The 21,691-nt window shown below is 35.2% G+C and overlaps 1 protein-coding gene across 1 annotated transcript; it reads right to left on the bottom strand.

The window, feature by feature from the left end:
- Window positions 1-16,654: 16,654 nt before the first annotated feature.
- Window positions 16,655-17,754, bottom strand: LOC140006378 (uncharacterized). Its single transcript, XM_072048190.1, has 4 exons — window positions 17,539-17,754; window positions 17,204-17,409; window positions 16,780-17,004; window positions 16,655-16,679 (listed from the first exon to the last, which is right to left on the bottom strand). Exons 1-4 carry the CDS (start codon window positions 17,752-17,754, stop codon window positions 16,655-16,657), a joined length of 672 nt encoding a protein of 223 aa, XP_071904291.1.
- Between the last annotated feature and the right edge of the window lie 3,937 nt (window positions 17,755-21,691).

Consider the following 21,691-nt stretch of genomic DNA (forward strand, 5'->3'; position numbering starts at 1 on the left):
GCATTTTAGAAAGTATATTTGGTAAAGTGAGGAAAATTATGTCTATAAATTTTACATGTTTAATGAGATTTCTTCTCTTTATTTAATTTTGCAAGAAAGTGATTGATATAGTCGATAAAGGTTATACTCCTCCTTTGATTATTTTTATATAATTTTCTAAGAGAGAATATCTATTTATTGCCCTTTATTTCTGAAAAAGAAAATAAAAGAAAATAAAAGAGAAAAGAAAGTAAATAAAAATTGTTCTACTCCAATGATTCGCGTACCGAGTAACCGGGGGTTGGCATCTACAAATGTCGACATTCGCGTTAAAAGGTATTTGAATTAAGAGTATGCATAGCAACTTGAATAAGTGAAATGTTGAGTAACCGGGGATCTTCACCTAAAAGTGTCGATTTTCGCGTAAAAAGGCATTTTCACTATTTAAGTAAAATTAGTGTGAATAAATCACTCTTAGTTGTAAAATTTTAAAAAAAAAAGAATGATTATAGGAGGAGGAAAACTAAAAATTGACTATGTGATTTGCTTATTTGTGAAATTAGGTTAGGGTAAGAGATTAAGTGTAACTTATTAAATTAGGGTATAATTATCTTTCCTTTACTTGATATTATGAGTATTTAGTATAATTTGAAAAATTGTATAATGATTGTTTTCCAAGTCATGAGGAATTAAATTTGACAAAAGTGCATATATTGTTACACCTCTTGAATCATTGTAATTGATTATGTGTAAATTGCTTGAGGACAAGCAATGATTTAAGTGTGGGGGAGTTTGATAAGTGACTAATTTACGTAATAATTGTATGATATTTTATATTATTTTGAGTCACTTTGGTTACATTATTAGAAGAAAATGATTCATTTTGGCTATAATTGGTGAAAAATGCTTTTAAGTGATTAAATGAGGTTTTTATCACTTTTTAGTGGGATATTGTGCATTTTGACAGTTTTGACACATTTTCGTATTTTGCCTATAACTTGAGCTACAATAATTGGATTGGGATGATTCTTGAACCAATTTGAAGATAAGAGATAGATCTACAACTTTGGTGAAAACATCTGAATCCAGTTTGAAGGTTTTCCAAGTCAAAAAGCCGAAGTACAGTAGCTAATTTCATTTGGTCGAAGCTGAAATAGGGCAATGAGCAGTCAAGGGTATTTCAGTCATTTCTCAGCCTACATAGATCTAAATGAGGTGATTCTTGATGCATTGGAAAGATAACTCAAAGGGCTACAAGTTTCATGTTTTGGTCAAGAGCTAAATCAGCTTTTATCATCAAGAAAAGTTCAGTGGAAGTTGATGCAAAATCGGAGCAGAGCTGGAAATTGAACCAGAAGTGACCAAATGGTCACTGTAGCAATCCGGCCGGAATTTGGCCGGATTCCTGGCCGGATTGTGGTCAGAAAAGGCTGTTATGTACGCGTAAAACTCAATTTCACCTCCACCAACTCACGTGTGATGCTAGACATGTGAGAAACATTTCCAGCTGTAAAAGGGAGGTGTAAACCTCAAGTCTTGACCAACCTTTCATCTTTATATAGTCAAGATTTACAAGATTGAACGGGAATAGAGAGACATACGGGAGAACTTGGAGAGTGCAGAAATGTAGCTCTTTCATCTTCTGAGTGTTAGGTTAGCATTAGTGTAGACTAGTATAGTTCATCCATTCTTGTATATTAGCTAGATTAGGATGAAGATCAAGATGAAGAGAGAGGAGTTGAAGCTCAAGTGAATGGGTTATCTCTTCTCCAATTCTTTATCTTTTGTATCAAATTCTTAAGTTTAGTTGATATGCAAGTTCTGGGTTTTGTGTTCAATATGTGTCTCTAAAGTTTGTGCCTTGGGTTTGGTTGAACTTTCTATAATTGTTAGTGTTTATTATTTGGTTATTTGATTGCTATGATTTGAGCAAGTTATTTAGCACTTTGGCTCTTTAAATCATGATTAATCTGGTACCATTGATTGTGATTATCTACGGTGCTGTTTCTACAATGAAAATTGAGATTTAACACTAGTTCAAGAAGTGATAAACATAGGGAGTACACTCACGAAAGTAGAGGTGCACCTATGTGGTTTTTAGTGATTCATTTCATGTAATTTCACTAAAGAAATGAACTTGTAGCTAATTTCATAACCATGAGAATAGGTATGGATTAGTTATAAGTATAATTGATTCACTACGAAAGTAGGATTCAAATGCATAAGGAAATTACATTATAACTAGCCTAGATGTAGTACTCAATGATCCAAATATAGCACTTGCATGAGTAGTTAGGGATACCACAACCTAAGGAGCTTTTATTTGTTATTTTGTATAATTTCAATAGGTTAAATTTGTTATAATTCATTGATAGTTTAAATAATAGAAAAGTTTTAGTAATACTGGTAATTGTTCACTCTTCCCTGTGGGATCGACCCGAAATATACCCTAAACTACTAGTTGACCTGATACTTGTAGTGAACGGGTGTAATTCGGTTTTTTTTTTAACTTGTACGTATGTAAAATACCCGTCAGATCCCATAGGAAAGATTGCAATTACCGGTGTTTTTCGAACTCCTTTATTATCTAGACTACCATAAACGTAAAAGTAATGAAAATTAGCACTTGAAAGTTCCTAGATGTATGGAATTCCTTACTACTCTTGCAAATGAAATTACCGGTTAAGTGAATGCTATTATCTTGGCTAGTTATGGCGTAATTTCCTTATGCATGTGAAACCTACTCTCGTAGTGAATTAACTATACTTGTAATTAAGCCATACCTACTCTCGTGGTTATGAAATTAACTATAAGCTCATTTCTTCTATGAAATTACATGAACCAAGTCACTTAAACCACATAGGTGCACCTCTACTCTCGTGAGTGTACTCTCCTAGGTTTATCATTTACTTAAACTAGTGTTAAATTCCAATTTTCATTGCAAACTTAACACCTTAAGATTATCATAATTAATGGCCAGTTAATCATGATTAGATAAGCAAAAGTGATAAATAACTTGCTCAAAATAATATCACCAAGTAGCCAAGTAAACCTCACAAACAAAATATAGCAAGTTCAACCATAACTCTAGGCATAAACTTTAACTAAACATGAAGAAAATAAAAGAAATATCCATACTTGTATTATAACTAAACATAAGATGCAATGCAAGAAATAAAGTGATAGGAGAAATGTCACCCATGTCACTTGAACTCCATGCTCTCCATCTTCATCCTCAACTTCATCTAAGTTTAGTTACCAATACAAGAAGGAAATACTACCCTAACTAATGAACTAAGAAAAACTAGTGAAAGCTACATTTCTGGTGAGTTTCTCTAGCCTTTCAAAGTTTTTGAATCTTGAAAGTCCATGGCTATATATAGATGAATGTAGTCAAGAAATGAGGCTTGAAACATCCCTTTTACAGCTGCTAATTGGTTGTTACACGTTCATCAATAGCTGTGAATTATTAAAGAAGGAAACAAGTTGCACAAGTGGAGAGCAACCATTTCTGATCAGAATCTGGACAATTCAACTGCAATTTTCTCTATGATTGAGGCAGAACTAGCTCTTGTGTAAAACAAGAAAGTTGTAGATCTCTGAATTCTCTTTCCAATGCCTCAAGAATCATCCCATTTGGAGCTCTGTCGACCAAGATATAATCAAAATACCACTAACTGGTCAGAGCTCTATTGTCAGCTTCCGACAGCAGACTTTGACTTCTATATTTTGACATTTTGACCAAGAAAATGGCTGAATTGGACTTTGATGTCTTCATACCAAATTTAGATACGTTTCTTAGCTTCAAAATGATTTAAGAATCATCTCAATCCAATATATGCAGTTCAAGATATAGCCAAAATATCACAGGTTGCCAAAGCCGACTTTTCTTGCATTCTTTTGTCCTTAAATTGCATTTTCTCTTTTACACTTCATATTTTATTTTTATCACTTTAAACCATCATCAGTCATCCAATTATCTTCTCAATGCACTCCATTTGATGATTGAATCATTAAACCTAGAAACTATGAAGTTTTTACCGTAAAAATCCTTAAAATGCAATTTTTACACTTTAACCATAAAATGTATATTTTCACTAGAATCCTAGTTTATTAGCTATAAAACTAAATAAAACACATCAAAACTAACTAATAAAAAACACACTAAAAATACGTAAAATATCTACTTGTCAGAATGATTGTGCCACACTTTGTTGCTTCTTTGATCCCCAAGAAAATACTCCAGAACCAAGTGAAAAACAAAAGCCTAAGGTGCTCTTCATATTATCAAGGCATCCACCCCAATCACTATCACAATAAACATGCAAATTTAAAGTAGCACCTTTGCTGAATTTGATGCCGTAGTTAAATGTCCTTTGATGTATCTTTATACTCTCTTGGCTGCTCCAAGATGTAATTGACTGGGATTGTGTATAAACCTTGACATCTTTTTTGTCAAGCTTTTCACTTACAACAAGTGGTGTGGCCATCAGTTTACAATTAGTCATGCCAAATTTCACAAGAATATTTTCAGCATATTTCTTTTGACAAATAAAGGTTCCATTATCATATTGATAAATCTCCATACCAAGAAAATGATGTAGCAGTTCCATATCATTCATTTTATATATTTTCATCATGTCTTTCTTAAAATCAGCAATCATCTTCTCATTGTTATTGGTGTAAAGCAAATCATCAACATAAAAAGCAACATTGAGAATTTTGAGCTATCTTGAGTTTTCACATATAAGGTTTGTTCACTTTTACTCTTCTTGAATTCTTGCTCCATGAAGTAAGAATCAATTTGGCTATGCAAAACCCTTGGAGTTTGTTTCAATCCATACAATACTTTCTTCAACTTATACACTTTGTCTTCTTGTCCTTTTTCGACAAAACCTTGAGATTGTTCAACATACACATGTTCCTTCAATTCTCCATTCAAAAAGGCAGATTTAACATCAAGTTGGTAGAAATTCCAGCCTTTATGGACTGCCATGGCAATGAGAGTTCTAATTGTATCAAATCTTGCAACCGGTGTGAATGTTTCGTTATAGTCAATTTCGAGCTGTTGTGGATAACCCTTAGCAACAAGTTTTGCCTTCTTCTTTTGGATTGAACCATTCAGATTCAACTCGACTTTGTAAATCCACTTGACACCAATGATCTCCTTGTCTTGAGGCTTTTCAACTAGCTTCCAAGTCTCATTTTTCTCAATTGCATAAATTTCATCTTCCATTGCGTTTTTCCAATCCTTTTCTGCATATGCTTCTTCAAAATTTTCTGGTTCAAGAATGCAAAAATTATTTCTTGCATAAATATCACTCAAACTCCTCATTTTCTTTGGAGTTGAATTGGGAAAATTCGAACTTGAACTTGGAGATGATGGTGGACTGCTTGTTGGTGTTGAATCATCATCATTTTCTTCTTCATTTGTTGAATTTTCTTCTTCTTCATAATGACAAACAACCTCCTCCAAAATCTTTTTCTCATTCCAATTCCAAGCAGCATTTGCATCAAATACAATATCTCAACTAATAATGATTTTGTTAGTCTTCAAATTAAACAATCTATAACCTTTAGACTTGGAGTTATAACCAACAAAAATACATTTTTCACTTACTTCATCAAATTTGTCCCTCTTTTCTTTTGGAATTTGAGCATAGCAAATGTTCCAAAAAACCTTCAAGTGTTTCACCAATGGTATCCTTCCACTCCATGCTTCAATTGGAGTTTAATTCCACATGCCTTTTGTAGGATTTCGATTGAGCAAACATACAACTGTATAAACAGTTTCAGGCCAAAATTTCTTTGGCAAGTCTTTCTTTCCGAGACTCCATTTTGTTGTGGTGTGTAGCCTACGGTCAGTTTCCTTTTCAAACCTTCATCTTTACAAAATTCTTAGAATGCATTTGAGGTGTACTCTTTACCACGATCACTCAACTTCTTGATGTAACAACCACTTTATTTTTCAACAAGACTTTTGAACTTTTTAAAAATTGAAAACACCTCAGATTTTTCTTTCATGAAATAGATTCAAGTCATTCTTGAAAAATCATCAATGAAAAGGATGAAATATTTGTTACCTCCATGAGAAGTTGTCTTCATGGGCCCATAAACATCCGTATGAATCAGCTCCAAAATTTTTTTGGCTCGCCATGCAACTCATTTATGAAATGTTTGCCGGTGTTGTTTGCCAACTACACAACCTTCACAAACTTCATGTTTCTCCTCAATTCTTGGTAAGCCATATGCCATCTCTCTTTGTTGAAGCACCTTGAGGTTATGAAAATTCAAATGGCCAAATCTCTTAAGCCGCAACCATGAATTTTCATTGACATGTACTTTCAAGACTTGATTTTCACTATAATTGAATTTGGTTGGAAAACTTCGGTTGGCTTACATTTGGATTTCATCACAAGCTATCTACCATCCTTTTTCATAGATGCAGCACTCATAATCATCAAAGTTAAGTGCATATTTATGTTGAAGAAGATTCAAATTGCCAAACCTCTTATGCTCAACCATGAATTTTCATTGACGTACTTTCAAGACTCGATTTTCACTATAATTGAATTTGATTGGAAAACTTTGGTTCACTTACATTTGAATTTTCATCACAAGCTGTCTACCATTCTTTTTTTAATGGATGCAGCACTCATAATCATCAAAGTTAAGTGCAAATTTATGCTCAAAAAGATTCAAATGGCCAAACCTCTTATGCCCAACCATGAATTTTCATTGACATGTACTTTCAAGACTTGATTTTCACTATAATTGAATTTGATTGCAAAACTTCGGTTGGCTTGCGTTTAGATTTTCATCACAAGTTGTCTACCATCCTTTTTGTCATAGATGAAGCACTTATAATTATCAAAGTTAAGTGCATATTTATGCTCAAGAAGCGGTCCAAAACTCAATAAATTTTGGTCTAAATTAGGAACAAATAAAACATCACGAATGAACTTCATACCTTGCTTGGTTTGGGCACCAATTGTTCCCAATCCTTGTGCTTGAATTATGACTCCATTTCCCATTTTCATTTCAATCTTTATAGATTCATCCAAGTTAAAAAAAATAGATTCATCTCTTGTCATATGATTGCTACAATTGCTGTCAAGGTACCATACATTATCCGTGACTTTACTGGCTATGTGACAAGCATAGGATAAGTTTCCTTCTCCTTGCTTGTCTTTTCAGTCTTTATAGATTCACCCAAGTCAATAAAAATGCATTTATCTCTTGTCATATGATTGCTACAACCGCTGTCAAGGTACCATATATTATTCTTGATTTCAGTGGCCATGTGACAAGCATAGAATAAGTTTCCTTCTCCTTGCTTGTCTTTTCAATCTTTATAGATTCACCCAAGTCAATAAAAATGGATTTATCTCTTGTCATATGATTGCTACAACCGCTGACAAGGTACCATATATTATTCTTGACTTCAATGGCCATGTGACAAGCAAAGAATAAGTGTCCTTCTCCTTGCTTGTCTTTTGAAAATTGTGCTTGGTGATTGGTCTTGAATTTGCAATCCTTCTCAGTATGGCCAAATCTCTTGCAATAGTAGCAATTTGGCTTGTCTTTGTGCCAACAATCTTTCTCAAGGTGATTGGTCTTGCCACAATAGTTGCAAGGTTGTGAATTTTCAGCATTAAGACCTCTTTGAAGGTTGTTTCTTCGTCTTTCTCTTGAATTTTTGCCTTTGCCTCTTCCACGGCCATATCTACTGCCTCTTTGTGAGTCTCTATCTCTTTGGTAGCTACAAGATGGCTCTCGTTCATTGGTTTTGGGGCTGAAATTCAACTTCGATTGAAAGGCACTTTCAACAAATTTTTTTAGCATGTCTAGCCATCCTTCTCTCATGAGCTTTCAAGGATCCCATCAACTCTTGAACACTCATTGAGGAAATATCTTTTGTCTCCTCAATTATGGACACCATTGGATCAAATTTTGGAGGCAAACTAACAAGAATCATTTCAACAATTCTACTATCACTAATTTCTTCATCAAAGGTTTTCATTTCATTTACAATTGTGGTGATTTTTGTGTAGTAATTTTGAATACTTTCATCATCACTTATCTTCAAATTTTCAAGATCTTTTCTAAGATTTTGAAGAATAACATTTTTTTCACCTTAACATTCCCTTAGAACTCCTTTTGTAATATCTCCCATGCTTCCTTGGCATGACCGGCTCCCATAATTCTTGAAAAAATATTTGGACTCACTCCTTATTGGATGTGTGAAAAAGCATTTGCTTCCTTCTTCTTATGCTCCTTAAGTGCCTTTAATTCTTGATTGGTGAGACCTTCTTCACTTTCTGGTTCTCTATAGTCATTCTCTACATATTTTCACAAATCTTGTGATCTTGAAATTGTTCTCATTTTCATGAACCAATGATCACAGTGCTCACCGGTGAATATGGGAATTGGAAGACCATCACTAGTATGATTGGCCATCTTGTATGGTTGAAAATCTCTCAAATTTTTTTGGGTTTGGGGTATGAACTAAAGCTGTAAAACCTAGCTCCGATACCAATTTGTTGGATATTAGGCCAAGAATTGAGAATATTTGGAGACAAGAATTGCTTCAATTGTTTTGTTTTCTTTTATTTCTTTTCACTCTCTTATATTGGTTTGGAGGTTACAAGATCTATTTATAGTTGTAAATGATCATTCTAGATACATATGGAAGAGTTTCAGCCACACTTACCAATAACCTTCTTTATTTCCAACCTTCTAGATACATGGGGAACATGCCAAGTATCTAGAGAGCATTCCAATATTCTAGATACATAGAGAATATTCCAACTATCTCATTTACTAAGTAATTAATCAGGCTAATTGATTCAGCACATTATTCAATAGATTGATTAAAATTTGTGAAAATTGGGTACAAAAAATTACTAAATTGTTTGTGATGTAACCACAAGGTTTTTTTTTAAATGATAATTGTAAGTGTGGGTAATGCCACTTTTGGTCCTCCAAAGAAGATTAGTGTCTCAATCCAGCCCTTGAAAGAAAAATGTTGCAATCAAGATCTTCAAATTGAGAATTCTATAACAATTCCGGCCTCCCAACTACTTTCATCAAGTCAATGATAGTTGACCATTTTTAAGCCATGAGACAGACTATGGTGCATCATAAGCCGTTGTTGAGGGACTTATACTTAATTTGGCATCGAGAAAGTGAAATCAAAGAAAGAAGGCGGAAAAAAAAAGAAAAAGATGAAATTTTTTTGGAAAACTCGCCATTTTAGTCCTTCAACTTTTTGCTTTTGTCAATTTAGTCTCTTAACTTAGTTTTATCCTAATTTAGTCCTTTAACTTAAATTTTGTATCCAATTAAATTCTATTACGGTAGCACCACCAATTAAAACATTTCTGGTCCAAATTTCTACTACGATGGTAATAGAGGAAGTACAAGTGAGGCTCAATATTAAAATGAAGAAAACAGTTTTTCCATAACTTTGGGGGAAATAGTAAATTTACTATTGAATTACGGAGAAAAGTAGAAGTTCTTGCAAAAACAAAACCCAGCAACAATTGGGTCGTCTTCATCATAAACTCACAAAAAACTTTGATAGATGAATTCAGAAATAGCACCCATTTATACTCTTCATCAACTCCCATTAATCATCCATCACTCAAGAACAAAATTAATCATCCATCATCCATCATCCATCAAATCCCATTAATTGGTGGTGCCACCAAAAAAGGATTTAATTGGATACAAAATTTAAGTTAACAGGACAAAATTAGGCTAAAACAAAGTTAAGGGACTAAAATTGACATAAGTAAATAGTTGAAGGACTAAAATAGCCATTTTTCCAAAAAATTTTCATTTAAGTTTCTAAATCCTTTAAGAAATTTTTTTTTCTAAGTTCCTAAATCCTTTACCAGATTAATAACAACCATTCCAGTGGAAAAATTTTACCCATTTAAAGAGCATAAGTTAGGGGTCCAACATTAATAAGCTGATGGGAATTGACATAAGGATTGAGTTGGAACAAAATTCTTATTTTGGACGAACTTGATTGACTCTTTTTTTTTTTTTTCAAATTCGGACATTGTGTTGAAATTCTAATCTAGTTTGGAGAATCAAAATGAAATTATCCCTTAAATGTTCAAGAATAATTCGACGTAAAATTTTGTGAGTGAAATGAGATGTTCTGATAAAGCAATAATTTTTTGGTATAAAGGTAAATGAAAAAGGTGTAGTAAAAGAAAAATGTACTAAGACGTTTTAAGAAGGGATAAAAAATTTGTTTTAAGGAAAGGGTAAAAAATTTCTATCAAAATTGTAAGACTTACTGGAAGGATGTAGGATTTTTTTTTTTTGGGAGGTCTTGAACCCTTCTTAAGGAAGGGGTAAAAAATTTCTATGTTTTAAGGAAACAGTAAAAATTTTCTTTCAAAATTGTAAGTCTCACAAGAAGTATGTAGGTTTTTTTTTTATTTTTGGTAAGTGGTGGGTCGTGAACCATCTTTTTCATCTTAGCACTCAATCTAATCCCTCCAACCAACGATTTTTTATTATAGAAAGTAGTAAATTACATTTTTATGAGAAGGGAAATTTTCTATAAAAATGGTAAATTTGAATAGTAAATTGGGCAGGATTAAGTTTAACCGCATAAAGGTATTTCATATTTGTGATCCGCTCAAACAGGTTTATGTATTAACCCATTTTTTGTTTATGTTTTTATTATACGCTACTATTTTGCTATATATTTCTGTCGCTTTTTTTTTTTTTTGGATTAAGTATGTTTTAGGAGACGAGTGACTAAGTCCTTCTAGAGCATGAGTTCGTTTCCATAACAAACTCTAATTGCTCGTTTCCATTAGAAACTCTAATTGGCTAAACATTGGTTTTGTTTACCACCCATAAAAACATTCCTAAATTCTTATCTCCACATTGAAATTCTTATACAAAAAAATCCAGAAGGGTAGTCTGGAAGTTCGTGGGCAAGGAAGACATGAAAGGATTGTTTGGATTTTTTGGACGAAAAGGCACAGAGGTACGACTTGTAAGTTTCAGTGATGTGTTTGATGTTGATGTTTGAACAATTTAACTTGAAAATCACACATAAGTTTGTCAAGTCTTCTTCATATTTATGGTTTTTTTGTCTGTTTAATTTCAGTTTATTTCTTGTGATGTAACTTGGATTTATTTGTGATGATGTAGTTTTAATTGGCGAGACAAATATGCTCAGTCTTTAATGTTTTTTTACCTTGTTCATCTTATGTGCTTTATCTTATGTATACTCTATTGCGATACTTGGGAAACAAAAGGAGGAGAAGAGAGGAGATGGCTAAGGAGACGAATAATAATTAGCAGTACAAAAAGGGTTGTGAAGTTTGAGAGAAGTTTAAACTCGGGCTTAGTTTTCTTAAAAATACAGTGATGAATTAAAGTTTCTGTGTACAGGAGGAAATTCAGAATCTCCTTGATGAACTGGATCAAAAAAACCAACAGCTGAATTTAGAATTGCTAGGGATTAGGAGAAAGGCTGATGATTTGGATCATACGGAAGTCGAAATCACCAACTTGGGGGAAAGGTTGATGAAAAAGGAGGAAATATTAGATGATCTGCTGGGTACCGTTGAGGAGAAAGACCAGGTTGTGGAGGCCAAGTTGGAACTTGCCAAGGAGAAAGAAGAATATATCAAGAATGAGGAGAAAATGTTGGATTTGGAAAAGCAACAAATTAGTTCTGACCGAAAAAGTTTGCTAGATCGTAAAGATGAACTTGAAAGGATGATGGATGAAATTAGACAAAAACAACTGCAGATTGATGATGAAAATAAAAAACTTCAAGTTCAGAAAGAATTGCTTTTGAAGGAGGAGGATCATTTGAAACAATTGAGCAAGCAATTGGAGCAAGAAAGGGAGGCGTTGGATGAGAAGAAAGTGGTTGCACCTGCTTCTGATCGGAAGTCTTCTGATAAATCTGGTTGCTGCTGCCGCCGCAATTCTTGGCTCAGAAATTGCACTCCAAGAATTTTTAAATTATCCCGCAAAGAATCACTGGGTTTGGCAGATTCAAGGCGCTCTGATGAAAAAGCTACCAGGAAGAGGGCGCGGGGCGATGATCAAACTCCTATTGAGGCAGAGACAGAAAAGGGTAGGAAAAGGAGGCAAACTGACACTCCTTTAGTAGTCCCAGGGCTGCAGTTTACACCTAATGAACAATTTGACACTGAGGTAAATCCTTCTAGTTTCTTGATAAATTTTTATCTGCATAGAAAAATGGCCTTTCTTCAACATGTACATATTTCTTTGTTTACTGCAGCGGATTAAAGTGTCTGAGTATGTCTTGGATGGTGGAGATGAATCTGGCGACAACTTTGAGCAGTTGATTAAAGCATCATCTGGAGATGGCTTGGATGATATTAATGGTGATGGATATGCCACCGACAACAGCAACAGGGAGGAGGAGGAGGAGGAGGAGGAGGATGATGATGATGATGAACATCTTGGTAAAACGTCAGTGAGTAGAAAGATATGGAACTTCTTGACAACATAAAAATCCGTCCTTAGCGGGAAGCCCTAACTTATCCTCCTAGTTTAGCCGTTGTACATGATTTTAGTTCTAAATGTGCCACTAAACTTAATGCAGACAGATGATAGTTGAATATTTTTTATTTTTCAGTTTTTTTCTACCAAATGGTTACATATTCCTTTTTTCTTACTCCTCTGAATAATCCCTTGGATATTTTCTTTTTGTACATGTGTCATGCACTTTTTTTATAATTTTGTTTTGCGTGTGTATGTTATATCCACTCCTACTAATGCAGGAAAAGCTTTATAGTGACAGTATAGAGAATGTTAATTCAGGATTTGGCCATAATTTTGCTGGTTGTTGGTTTAAAGTAGTATTTAATTTACCCTATAATCATGTTTATACTGACAATTCACTTAAATTTGTTGTGCCAATTTGCTACTGAAAGCTGGCCATTGAGTCATCGCATGTCTTCACTCGCTTGACGACGGCTCGTAGAAAGTTTTTGGTGGCTCGAATACAAGTTTGATCTTCTTCATCCAAAAAATTTCGAGGAAATCATAGTGGAATATAGCCTTCTTGACGACTAGTTTGAAGATTTTACATAAATTTATTTTTTTTATAGTATGAAAGAGATGGGATTTAAAAGGTGAAAAAGAGCAAGGAAGATTTGAAACCAAGATAGTCTTGGAGTCTCAATCATAACTATTAGATCAAGACCTTCTCGGCGATTTTACATAGATTAGAGACTCCAATCGTAACTATTAAATCAAAACCTTCTGGGTGGTTTTACATAGATTAGAGATAAAGCAGCAAATTAATTTCTATCTGAGATCATTGGCAGCTCCTTTATTGTATCCAAGATTCAAATCAATGTCTTAGTTTTTTTCTTAAAATATGTCCAAAGGTAATTAATTTCAAATTCATTAACGGATTTCAAATCCTCTCCGCATATATCTATTTTGTTTCCCGGAAATATATGTCTATATTGTTGACTTAGTGATAACAGGCATGGTCTATTGTATAATTAATTTCAGTTGAGGGAGAAGTAGGATAAGAAAGTAGTATAGATGATTCAAATGTTAAGCCCCATAACTTCGTCACATCAAATGCTTTGCACAACCAACGTGCTACTTTACTGTATTTAGATTTGCCATTTATGTAATTATGGTCATTGGTAATCATGATGATTGTCTTTCCAAGACAAGAATGATCATAACAAGCCCTGTCTCTTAGCATATGAATTGTCAAAATTAAGGACATTAAAGGCTTGAAATATTGTACACAGCTCAACCTGTAGAGAAATTCGTTGAACTGAGATTTTCCTGAGGCCAAGCCGTTCTCAACGGATTCTTTCTTTTGCATATATATACATGCATGCAAAAACCACTCAAACAATTGCATAGCTTCGAGCAAATATACATTCAAAAGGGCCAAATTCTCAGCCCTCGATCAGCTGCAAGTTTGCATTTTTTTCCAACATCATTTTGTCATTTGTCAAGAGAATGGCAACATTGACCAGAATGGTTCTTGTGTTGCTCGATGCATTCTTGCTATGCTCAGTAGTAGCCTGCAATGCCTCTAATTTATTAATTAAATTATCAAATTACATATTAAACGGGTCAAACGGGTCAACCCATGTTGACCTGATTTGGACCTATTTGCTTCGCAGGTCATTCAGGTTTGACCTGATTTTAGCCCGAACCCATGAAGAGCCCGCTAATTTCGTGCTAGATTCAAGTTATGTTTTCAAGTCGTATGGAGAAGTGTCACCCCTAGATTCTGACACGAAGATTAATAGAAAAAACTACACAATTGTGCACTACCTGTTTATTACAACAAATGAAACTTGCAATTTCTAAAAATCAAATTTTTATTAAATTTTATTAAAGATAAAATGAAGATCGACATTACAAGAATATTCCATTCAATCCTTCAAAATCCATAGAAATTTCAAGAAAATAATGAAAAAAAGTAGAGAAAAAATTTGAAGAAATCAAAAGACATACCTCTTTGAACACCCTTGAGTGACAGAGGATAACGTGGAGGAAACCAGGGACACAAACGAAATTCATGTAAGAGGCATACCTAAAGACAAAATAAGAAGAAGGGAAACATTACAAATTAAAATCCAGAAAAGGATCATATAAACAAATTTTTAAAAAATCGAAAAAACAAATTTTATTGTCTCGGTTGTGAGCATTTACCGAGATAATAAAGGTGCGCAACGGATCTTCTGTCCCACATTCTGTGCTATTTTCTGTCCCACTTTTTATTATATTGCTATTTCTCCTTCATAAATATCATGTTTTAGTTCTTTTTGTGTTTCCTTAAGATCCAATAACTATTAATTCAGTAATACACAAAATTTAACAAACTCAAAAAATCAAAATGCATAAAAAATGAGATCTTTTATGCATTTTATGCTGTAATTTTTAATTTTATATTATATATTGCTTTTTTGAAGCTGTTGTATTTATTTTTTACTGAATTAATAATTATTGGATTTTAAGGAAACAAAAAAAGAACTAAAACATGATATTTATGAAGGAGAAATAGCAATATAATAAAAAGTGGGACAGAGAATGGCACAGAGTGTGGAACAGAAGATCCGTTGCGATAAAGGTGCCACTCCTCATACTATGAAATTTGTGAGCTACTCTCTCGTGAAAGAAAACGTCTTTCTTTTCATCCTCATACTATGAACTAGAAAGAATACTCTAAAGGTGCTGAACCTAGTGCTCTACTTTCTCGTGCTTAGGTTCTCCAAATGGTTATTAGATATAGATAAACCGGAGAAAATGTTCAATGAAGCTATTCTTGCTACAAGGATTCTCACGTCTTTTTCATTTATAATTTACCTTCCGGATATCATATCTTGAATTCTATTATGATGATTCGTTTTATATTGAGTTTTATTTTGGCTTTAGTTACTTATCCTTCAATGTGAAAGTGAAACTTTTGATCAATCAATAAAACAAACAAATGAAAGGCAAACCGAAAGATTGCTTGTACATAAACTTTATGAGTAACATCACATATTGCTTTTTGCAACATAAATAGTAACATGTGTCTAGCCAACCCCGTATACAGGGAAGGGAGGCCAGCCCTTAATTTATTAAAGATGAGGCGACAACAATACAAAGAGTTCGAGAAAAGCCAGGTCCAGCACCAAAGCTAAAAATAATTCTGTAGAAGCTGTACATGCGGAAGAGACCTGATGTCTAAAAAAATAGCCACACAAATGCTGTTCGGGAGACAATCCATAGAATCAAAGAGGCAATCCGAACCCAAACACAGAGACGCAATACCATCTGTCACAAAATTAGCTTCTCTAAACAAGTGACAGACCTACACTTGTAATTCAAGAACTAGACGTTTTATTTTCCACAAGTATTGAATATTGACCATCTTGCCAACCCACTGCTATGGATCATCTAAACAAGCGCAGAAGAATCAGTTTCTACCATAAAACCGCAGAACCCCTTCTGATAGCAAAACTCAAGACTGGCCAATAAAGCTGCAACTTTCACTGAGAGGACGTCCATCTCCCCAAATTCCTTATAATAAGCAAAAACAAGATGACCGTCATGATCACGCAAAACACCCCCACCTGAGGCACACCCATTAGAAACACTGGCATTGGAGTTGAGCTTAAATGAATGCAAAGCTGGCTTAGACCATGAAAATTGCCACAACTCGGCGCACCCGAGGCTTGGCCTTAGCAAAACGCGACCAACGGCAATCATTGTCCCCCGAGAAAGAAGACTTTAAAAATACTCCAGAAGTGCCCATTTGGTCCAAGAAATTCTCGACAAGTAATATTACTTGATCAGAGGAAAAGGCAACTCCTTGAAATCTTGACGTATTTCTTGCCTTCCAAAGGAACCAAAGAACTAACATGGGGACGAGGAAACGAATATGAGACCTAGTGACCTTCGACTTCGAACAAGCCCACAGGATAAACTGTGACGAGATACCTCTAGCATTAAATACGAGCACCCCAAATATCTTAGCAAAATGAGTCCAACTAGCAGCTGCTACAGGCCCATGCAAAAACAAATGCTCAATTACAGATTCCCTTAGATTCACTAACAAATGCCCAATAAATTCTCTTAGATTCAATATTATGATCCCACAGAAAGGAGTTGCAAATCCTTCCTGATGCTACCATTACAGATTTTGGAGGGGAAAGCACCTGAAGCAAAATCAAAGAAATAGAACTCAAAACATGACGTAAAAGAATTATTTTGCCTCCCATGCTTAACATCTTGGTGCTCCAATGGAAGAGCCTCTACCAGAGCTTTGACAAAATGCCACCACAAGCCACAGAGTTTAACTTTCCCTTGACCAAAGGCGCGCCCAAATATCTAATAGGAAACTCCTGCTGTTGAAATCCCAACACCAAAGAAACTAACATGACTTGCTGCGGCAAAGCCCGAGAAGAAACCAAAAAAGAGCTTTTCCCTACGTTAACATTTTGGCCAGAGAAGGATTGATAACTGGACAAAAACTCTTTCACCCTACACAGACAATCCTCGGAACAATGAGTAAAAATAACTTTATCATCCGCAAATGCAGGGTATGGAATTTGGTCCCAACCAAGACCAAAAACCTACGTTTATCCTTACTAAATAATTGTTGAAGACCTCTCCCCAAAAATTCCGCAACAAAAAAGAACAACGCGGGGGATAATGGATACCCTTGGATGACTTGAAGAACCCCATTGGCTCCCCATTTATGAGCACAGAGAACCAAGAATTTGAAAACGTGCGAAACAACAAATCTACCACCCATTCAATAAAACCAAACTTGCGCAACATACTAAGCAAGAGATGCCACTCCACCCGATCATCCGCCTTTTCCATGTCTAATTTTAAAATCAAGTTTGGGGAGGCCAATTGTCTATCATGGTCCATCACCAATTCCTGCACAAGCAGAATGTTGTCTACAATACCTCATCCCGGTACATACCCAGTTTGCCAAGGCATAATAGTTTGGGGCAGAATTTTATTGAGCCTATTCACCAAAATTTTTGAAATTATTTTGGAGCTGACATTGCATAAACTAATAGGGTGAAAATCACGCCAAGAAGAAGCTCTGTCCACTTTGGGAAGAAGAACAATTAATGAACTTGAGAAACCACGTGGTTGTTCCATTACCCTGAAGTAATCATGCACTGCCGACAAAAGATCCTGCTTAACTATATCCCAGCAAAACTGGTAAAAACTAGCACCAAAGCCATCTAGGCCCAGAGCACTATCTATATCCATGGAAAATACCACCTAACGAACCTCTTCAAGAGATGGAAGCTGTTGCTGTTGACTTTTGTGGCAGTAATTCAAGCTCACAATTGTTGACAAATTTTGGCAAAAATTTAATCCCACATCGGTGGCTTAGCTTTGAAGAGAGGTACTTGTTATCTATAAATAATCACTCTCTCTCCTCAATTCAATTGTACAAAAAACAAAAGAATTACACCAAAAAGAATTTTGTAATTCTTTTGAAATTCTTTCTTCCCCTAAATTATAAAAGTAGGCTGCTTGAGTGGTGCTCGGAGATTAGGCAAAATTTACCGAACTCTGTTATCAATTTTTCGGGTGCGTTCTTTCCTTATCTCTTTTATTTATTCCGCACTTATTTAGTAGTTTCTTTTCTATTGTAGTATAGTATTCAATATATTTATCTACATTTGTCGGGTTTATTTGTAGTGTTTTATACGGTTCATTTGGGTGTATTTTCTTATTCGTGTGTACGTATTATTTATGTATACACGGATCTAGTTGTGATAATACATCATGCACGTAAATTCTGTCTAAGAGATTGGGTTTTAAGTGGGACCGCTTGTGACCCCTCCAACTTTTCCTGAGAATCTACTTTGAATGGTAATTCTGTCTAAGGAGATTATTTCGACGATCTTTTCTGAGAATTACTGAATCGGTTTAATCACTAGTTGTATTTTTTGAGTGAAAAATTATCCGATTTTCCCAACAAGTGGTATTAGAGCTGAAGGTTCGTCCTTTGGCTTGTTTGTAGTTTGTTATATTGAATACTATCATTTGAGTCTGTAATGGCATCTGACAATTCCACGTCAAGAATTACATCTGGGGCATCGGCTTCCTCGTCTACATGGTCGAGGACTCCAATGTCAAGTTTAAAGCTGGCAGTGGAGATATTTGACGGTACTGGCCATTTCGGCATATGGCAAGGCGAAGTCATAGATTCCCTTTTCCAACAGGGTCTTGACATTGCCATTGAAGAAAAGAAACCAGATAACATAGAAGAGAAGGAGTGGAGTACTATAAATCGGTTGGCATGCGGAACTATTCGATCATGTTTGTCCAGAGAGCAAAAATATGCTTTCAAGAATGAGACTTCTGCATGGAAATCGTGGAGGGCATTGGAGGAGAAATTTCTGAAGAAGAGTGATTAGAATAAACTCCTAATAAAGAAAAGATTGTTCTGATTCGATTATCAACCAGGTACTATTATGAATGAACACATCACTATGTTTAAGCAGTTAGTAGTAGACCTGTTAAATTTAGATGTGAAATTTGAAAATGAAGATTTTGGCTTTAATGTTGTTATTATCCCTTCCTGATGAATTTGAACATTTGAAAACTACGTTACTTCATGGGAAGGAGAATGTGTCTTTAAATGCTATATGTTCTGCTTTGTATAGTCATGAATTGAGAAAACAGGATAAAATGAAAAAGAAAGTAGCTATAGCAGATGAAGCGTTAGTGGCAAGAGATCGTCAACAAAACCAATCAAAGGGGAGAAGAGGAAGGTCCAAATTGAAAAGCAGAGTTGCCAAAGATGAGTGTGCTTTCTGTCATGAGAAAGGGCACCGGAAGAAAGACTGTCCAAAATTAAAGAAGAAAGGGAAAGCTCCGCAAGACGTAAATATTGCAGAATGCAAAAGTAATGCGGAATCAGATTTCTCTTTGGCTGTATCACATTTAACATCCCATCCAGATGAGTGAATTTTGGATTCAGATTATACCTACTATATGTCTCCCATGCGGGAGTAGTTCTTTCAATTTGAAGAACTTGATGGTGGAGTTGTATACATGGGAAATGACAATCCATGTAAAACAGGTAGGATAAGTTTAATCAAACTGTGTAATCATGATGGATCCACTAAAATCTTGAAGGATATTCGGTACGTGCCGAATTTGAAGAGGAATCTCATCTCCTTGGGACTCTTGGAGTCAAAAGGCCTGAAAGTGAAGATGCGAGATGGAATTCTCAATGTAACTTCGGGAGCACTTGTGATGTTGAAAGGTGTGAGGAAAAATAATCTGTATTATTACCAAGGTAGTACAGTTGTTGGGACAGCAGCAGCAGCAACATCTTCCAATAGCAAGAAGGATGCGAAGGCAACAAAATTGTGGCACATGCGATTGAGATATGCTGGTGAAAAATCCTTGCAAAATCTTGCCAAACAAGAATTATTGAAAGATACGAAAGTTTGCAAATTAGAATTTTGTGAGTATTGTGTTCTGAAAAAACAAAGAAGAGTGAAATTTGGCACTGATATCCATAATACCAAGGGTATTTTGGATTATGTGCACTCAGATGTGTGGGGACCTACCAAAATTTCATCCCTTGGTGCCAAGTATTATTTTGTCACTTTTATTGATGATTTTTTCAGAAGAGTTTGGGTGTTTACTATGAAGAACAAGGATGAGGTGCTAGGGATTTTCCTTAAATGGAAAGCTCAGGTTGAAAACCAAACGAGAAGAAAGATCATCCGAACAGACAACGGTGGAGAATACAAGAGTGATCCCTTCCAGAAGATATGCCAAGAATGTGGCATAGCTCGGTACTTCACAGTTAGAAAAACACCGCTGCAGAATGGGGTGTCAGAGCGTATGAACAAGATACTAGTGGAGAAAATACGTTGCATGCTGTCCAATGTTGGGTTAGGTAGAAAGTTTTGGGCTGAGGCTGTGACAACGCTCAACATCTCGTTAATCGCTTGTCATCATCTACAATCGGTAGCAAGACTCCATTAGAGGTATAGTCTGGAAAACCTGCAACAGATTATGATTTTTTGCGTATTTTTTGTTCTACTGCATATTATCATGTAAATAAATTAAAATTGAATCCACGTGCAAAGAAGGCTCTCTTTATGGACTTTAATACTGGAGTTAAGGAATACCGATTGTGGTGTCTAGAATCAAAGAAAACCATTATCAGCAGGGATATTACCTTTGATGAATCTGCTATGTTGAATAAGGTAGCACAAGATGGGACCAGTGGTACTCCGTAACAGGTGAAGTGTACGCCGAAGCAGATGGAGTTTGAGCAAATAATGGTGAGTCCAGTAAACAGCACCATCAGTGACTTTTCCATGGCAGAAGAAGGGTCAGATGAGGAAGAGGTTTCAACCCAAGAACCTCAACAGCAGCAAGAGTCAATTGCCGTCAATAGGCCAAGACGAAAAATTCAAAAACCTGCTCATTTTGTTGACATGGTGGCCTATGCACTTCCAGTTGTTGATGATGTTCCATCCACTTTTTCTGAAGCAGTTCGAAGTATAGAAAATGATAGGTAGAAAGATGCTATGAAAGAAGAGATGCAATTTCTTCAAAAGAACAAGACGTGGAAGTTGACACAACTACCGAAAGGCAAGAAGGCAATTGGATGCAAATGGATGTTTGCAAAGAAAGAAAGATTTCCTGACAAAAATGATGTTCGTTACAAGGCAAGATTGGTGGCTAAAGGCTACACTCAGAAGGAGGGAGTTGATTATAATGAGATATTTTCTCCAATTGTTAAATATTCCTCTATTAGAATTTTATTGGCCTTAGTAGCGCAGTTGAATTTAGAGCTAGTTCAACTTGATGTGAAGACTGCGTTCCTTCACAGTGACTTGAAGGAGGAAATCTATATGTCTCAACCAGATAGATTTAAAGTTGCTGGTAAAGAGAATTGGGTTTGTAAGCTGAGCAAATCGTTGTACGGATTGAAACAATCACCGAGCCAATGATACAAATGATTTGACCAGTTCATGATGGGTCAGAAGTACACAAGAAGCAAATACGATCACTGTGTGTATTTGCGCAAGCTACGAGATGATTCCTACATCTACTTACTCTTATACGTTGATGATATGCTAATAGCGTCAAAGAGCCAAGTTGAAATTGACAAAATGAATGCTCAGTTGAGTAAAGAGTTTGAGATGAAGGATTTGGGAGAAAC

This window comes from Coffea arabica, chromosome 5e (genome assembly GCF_036785885.1).
Source record: "Coffea arabica cultivar ET-39 chromosome 5e, Coffea Arabica ET-39 HiFi, whole genome shotgun sequence".
NCBI lineage: Eukaryota > Viridiplantae > Streptophyta > Magnoliopsida > Gentianales > Rubiaceae > Coffea > Coffea arabica.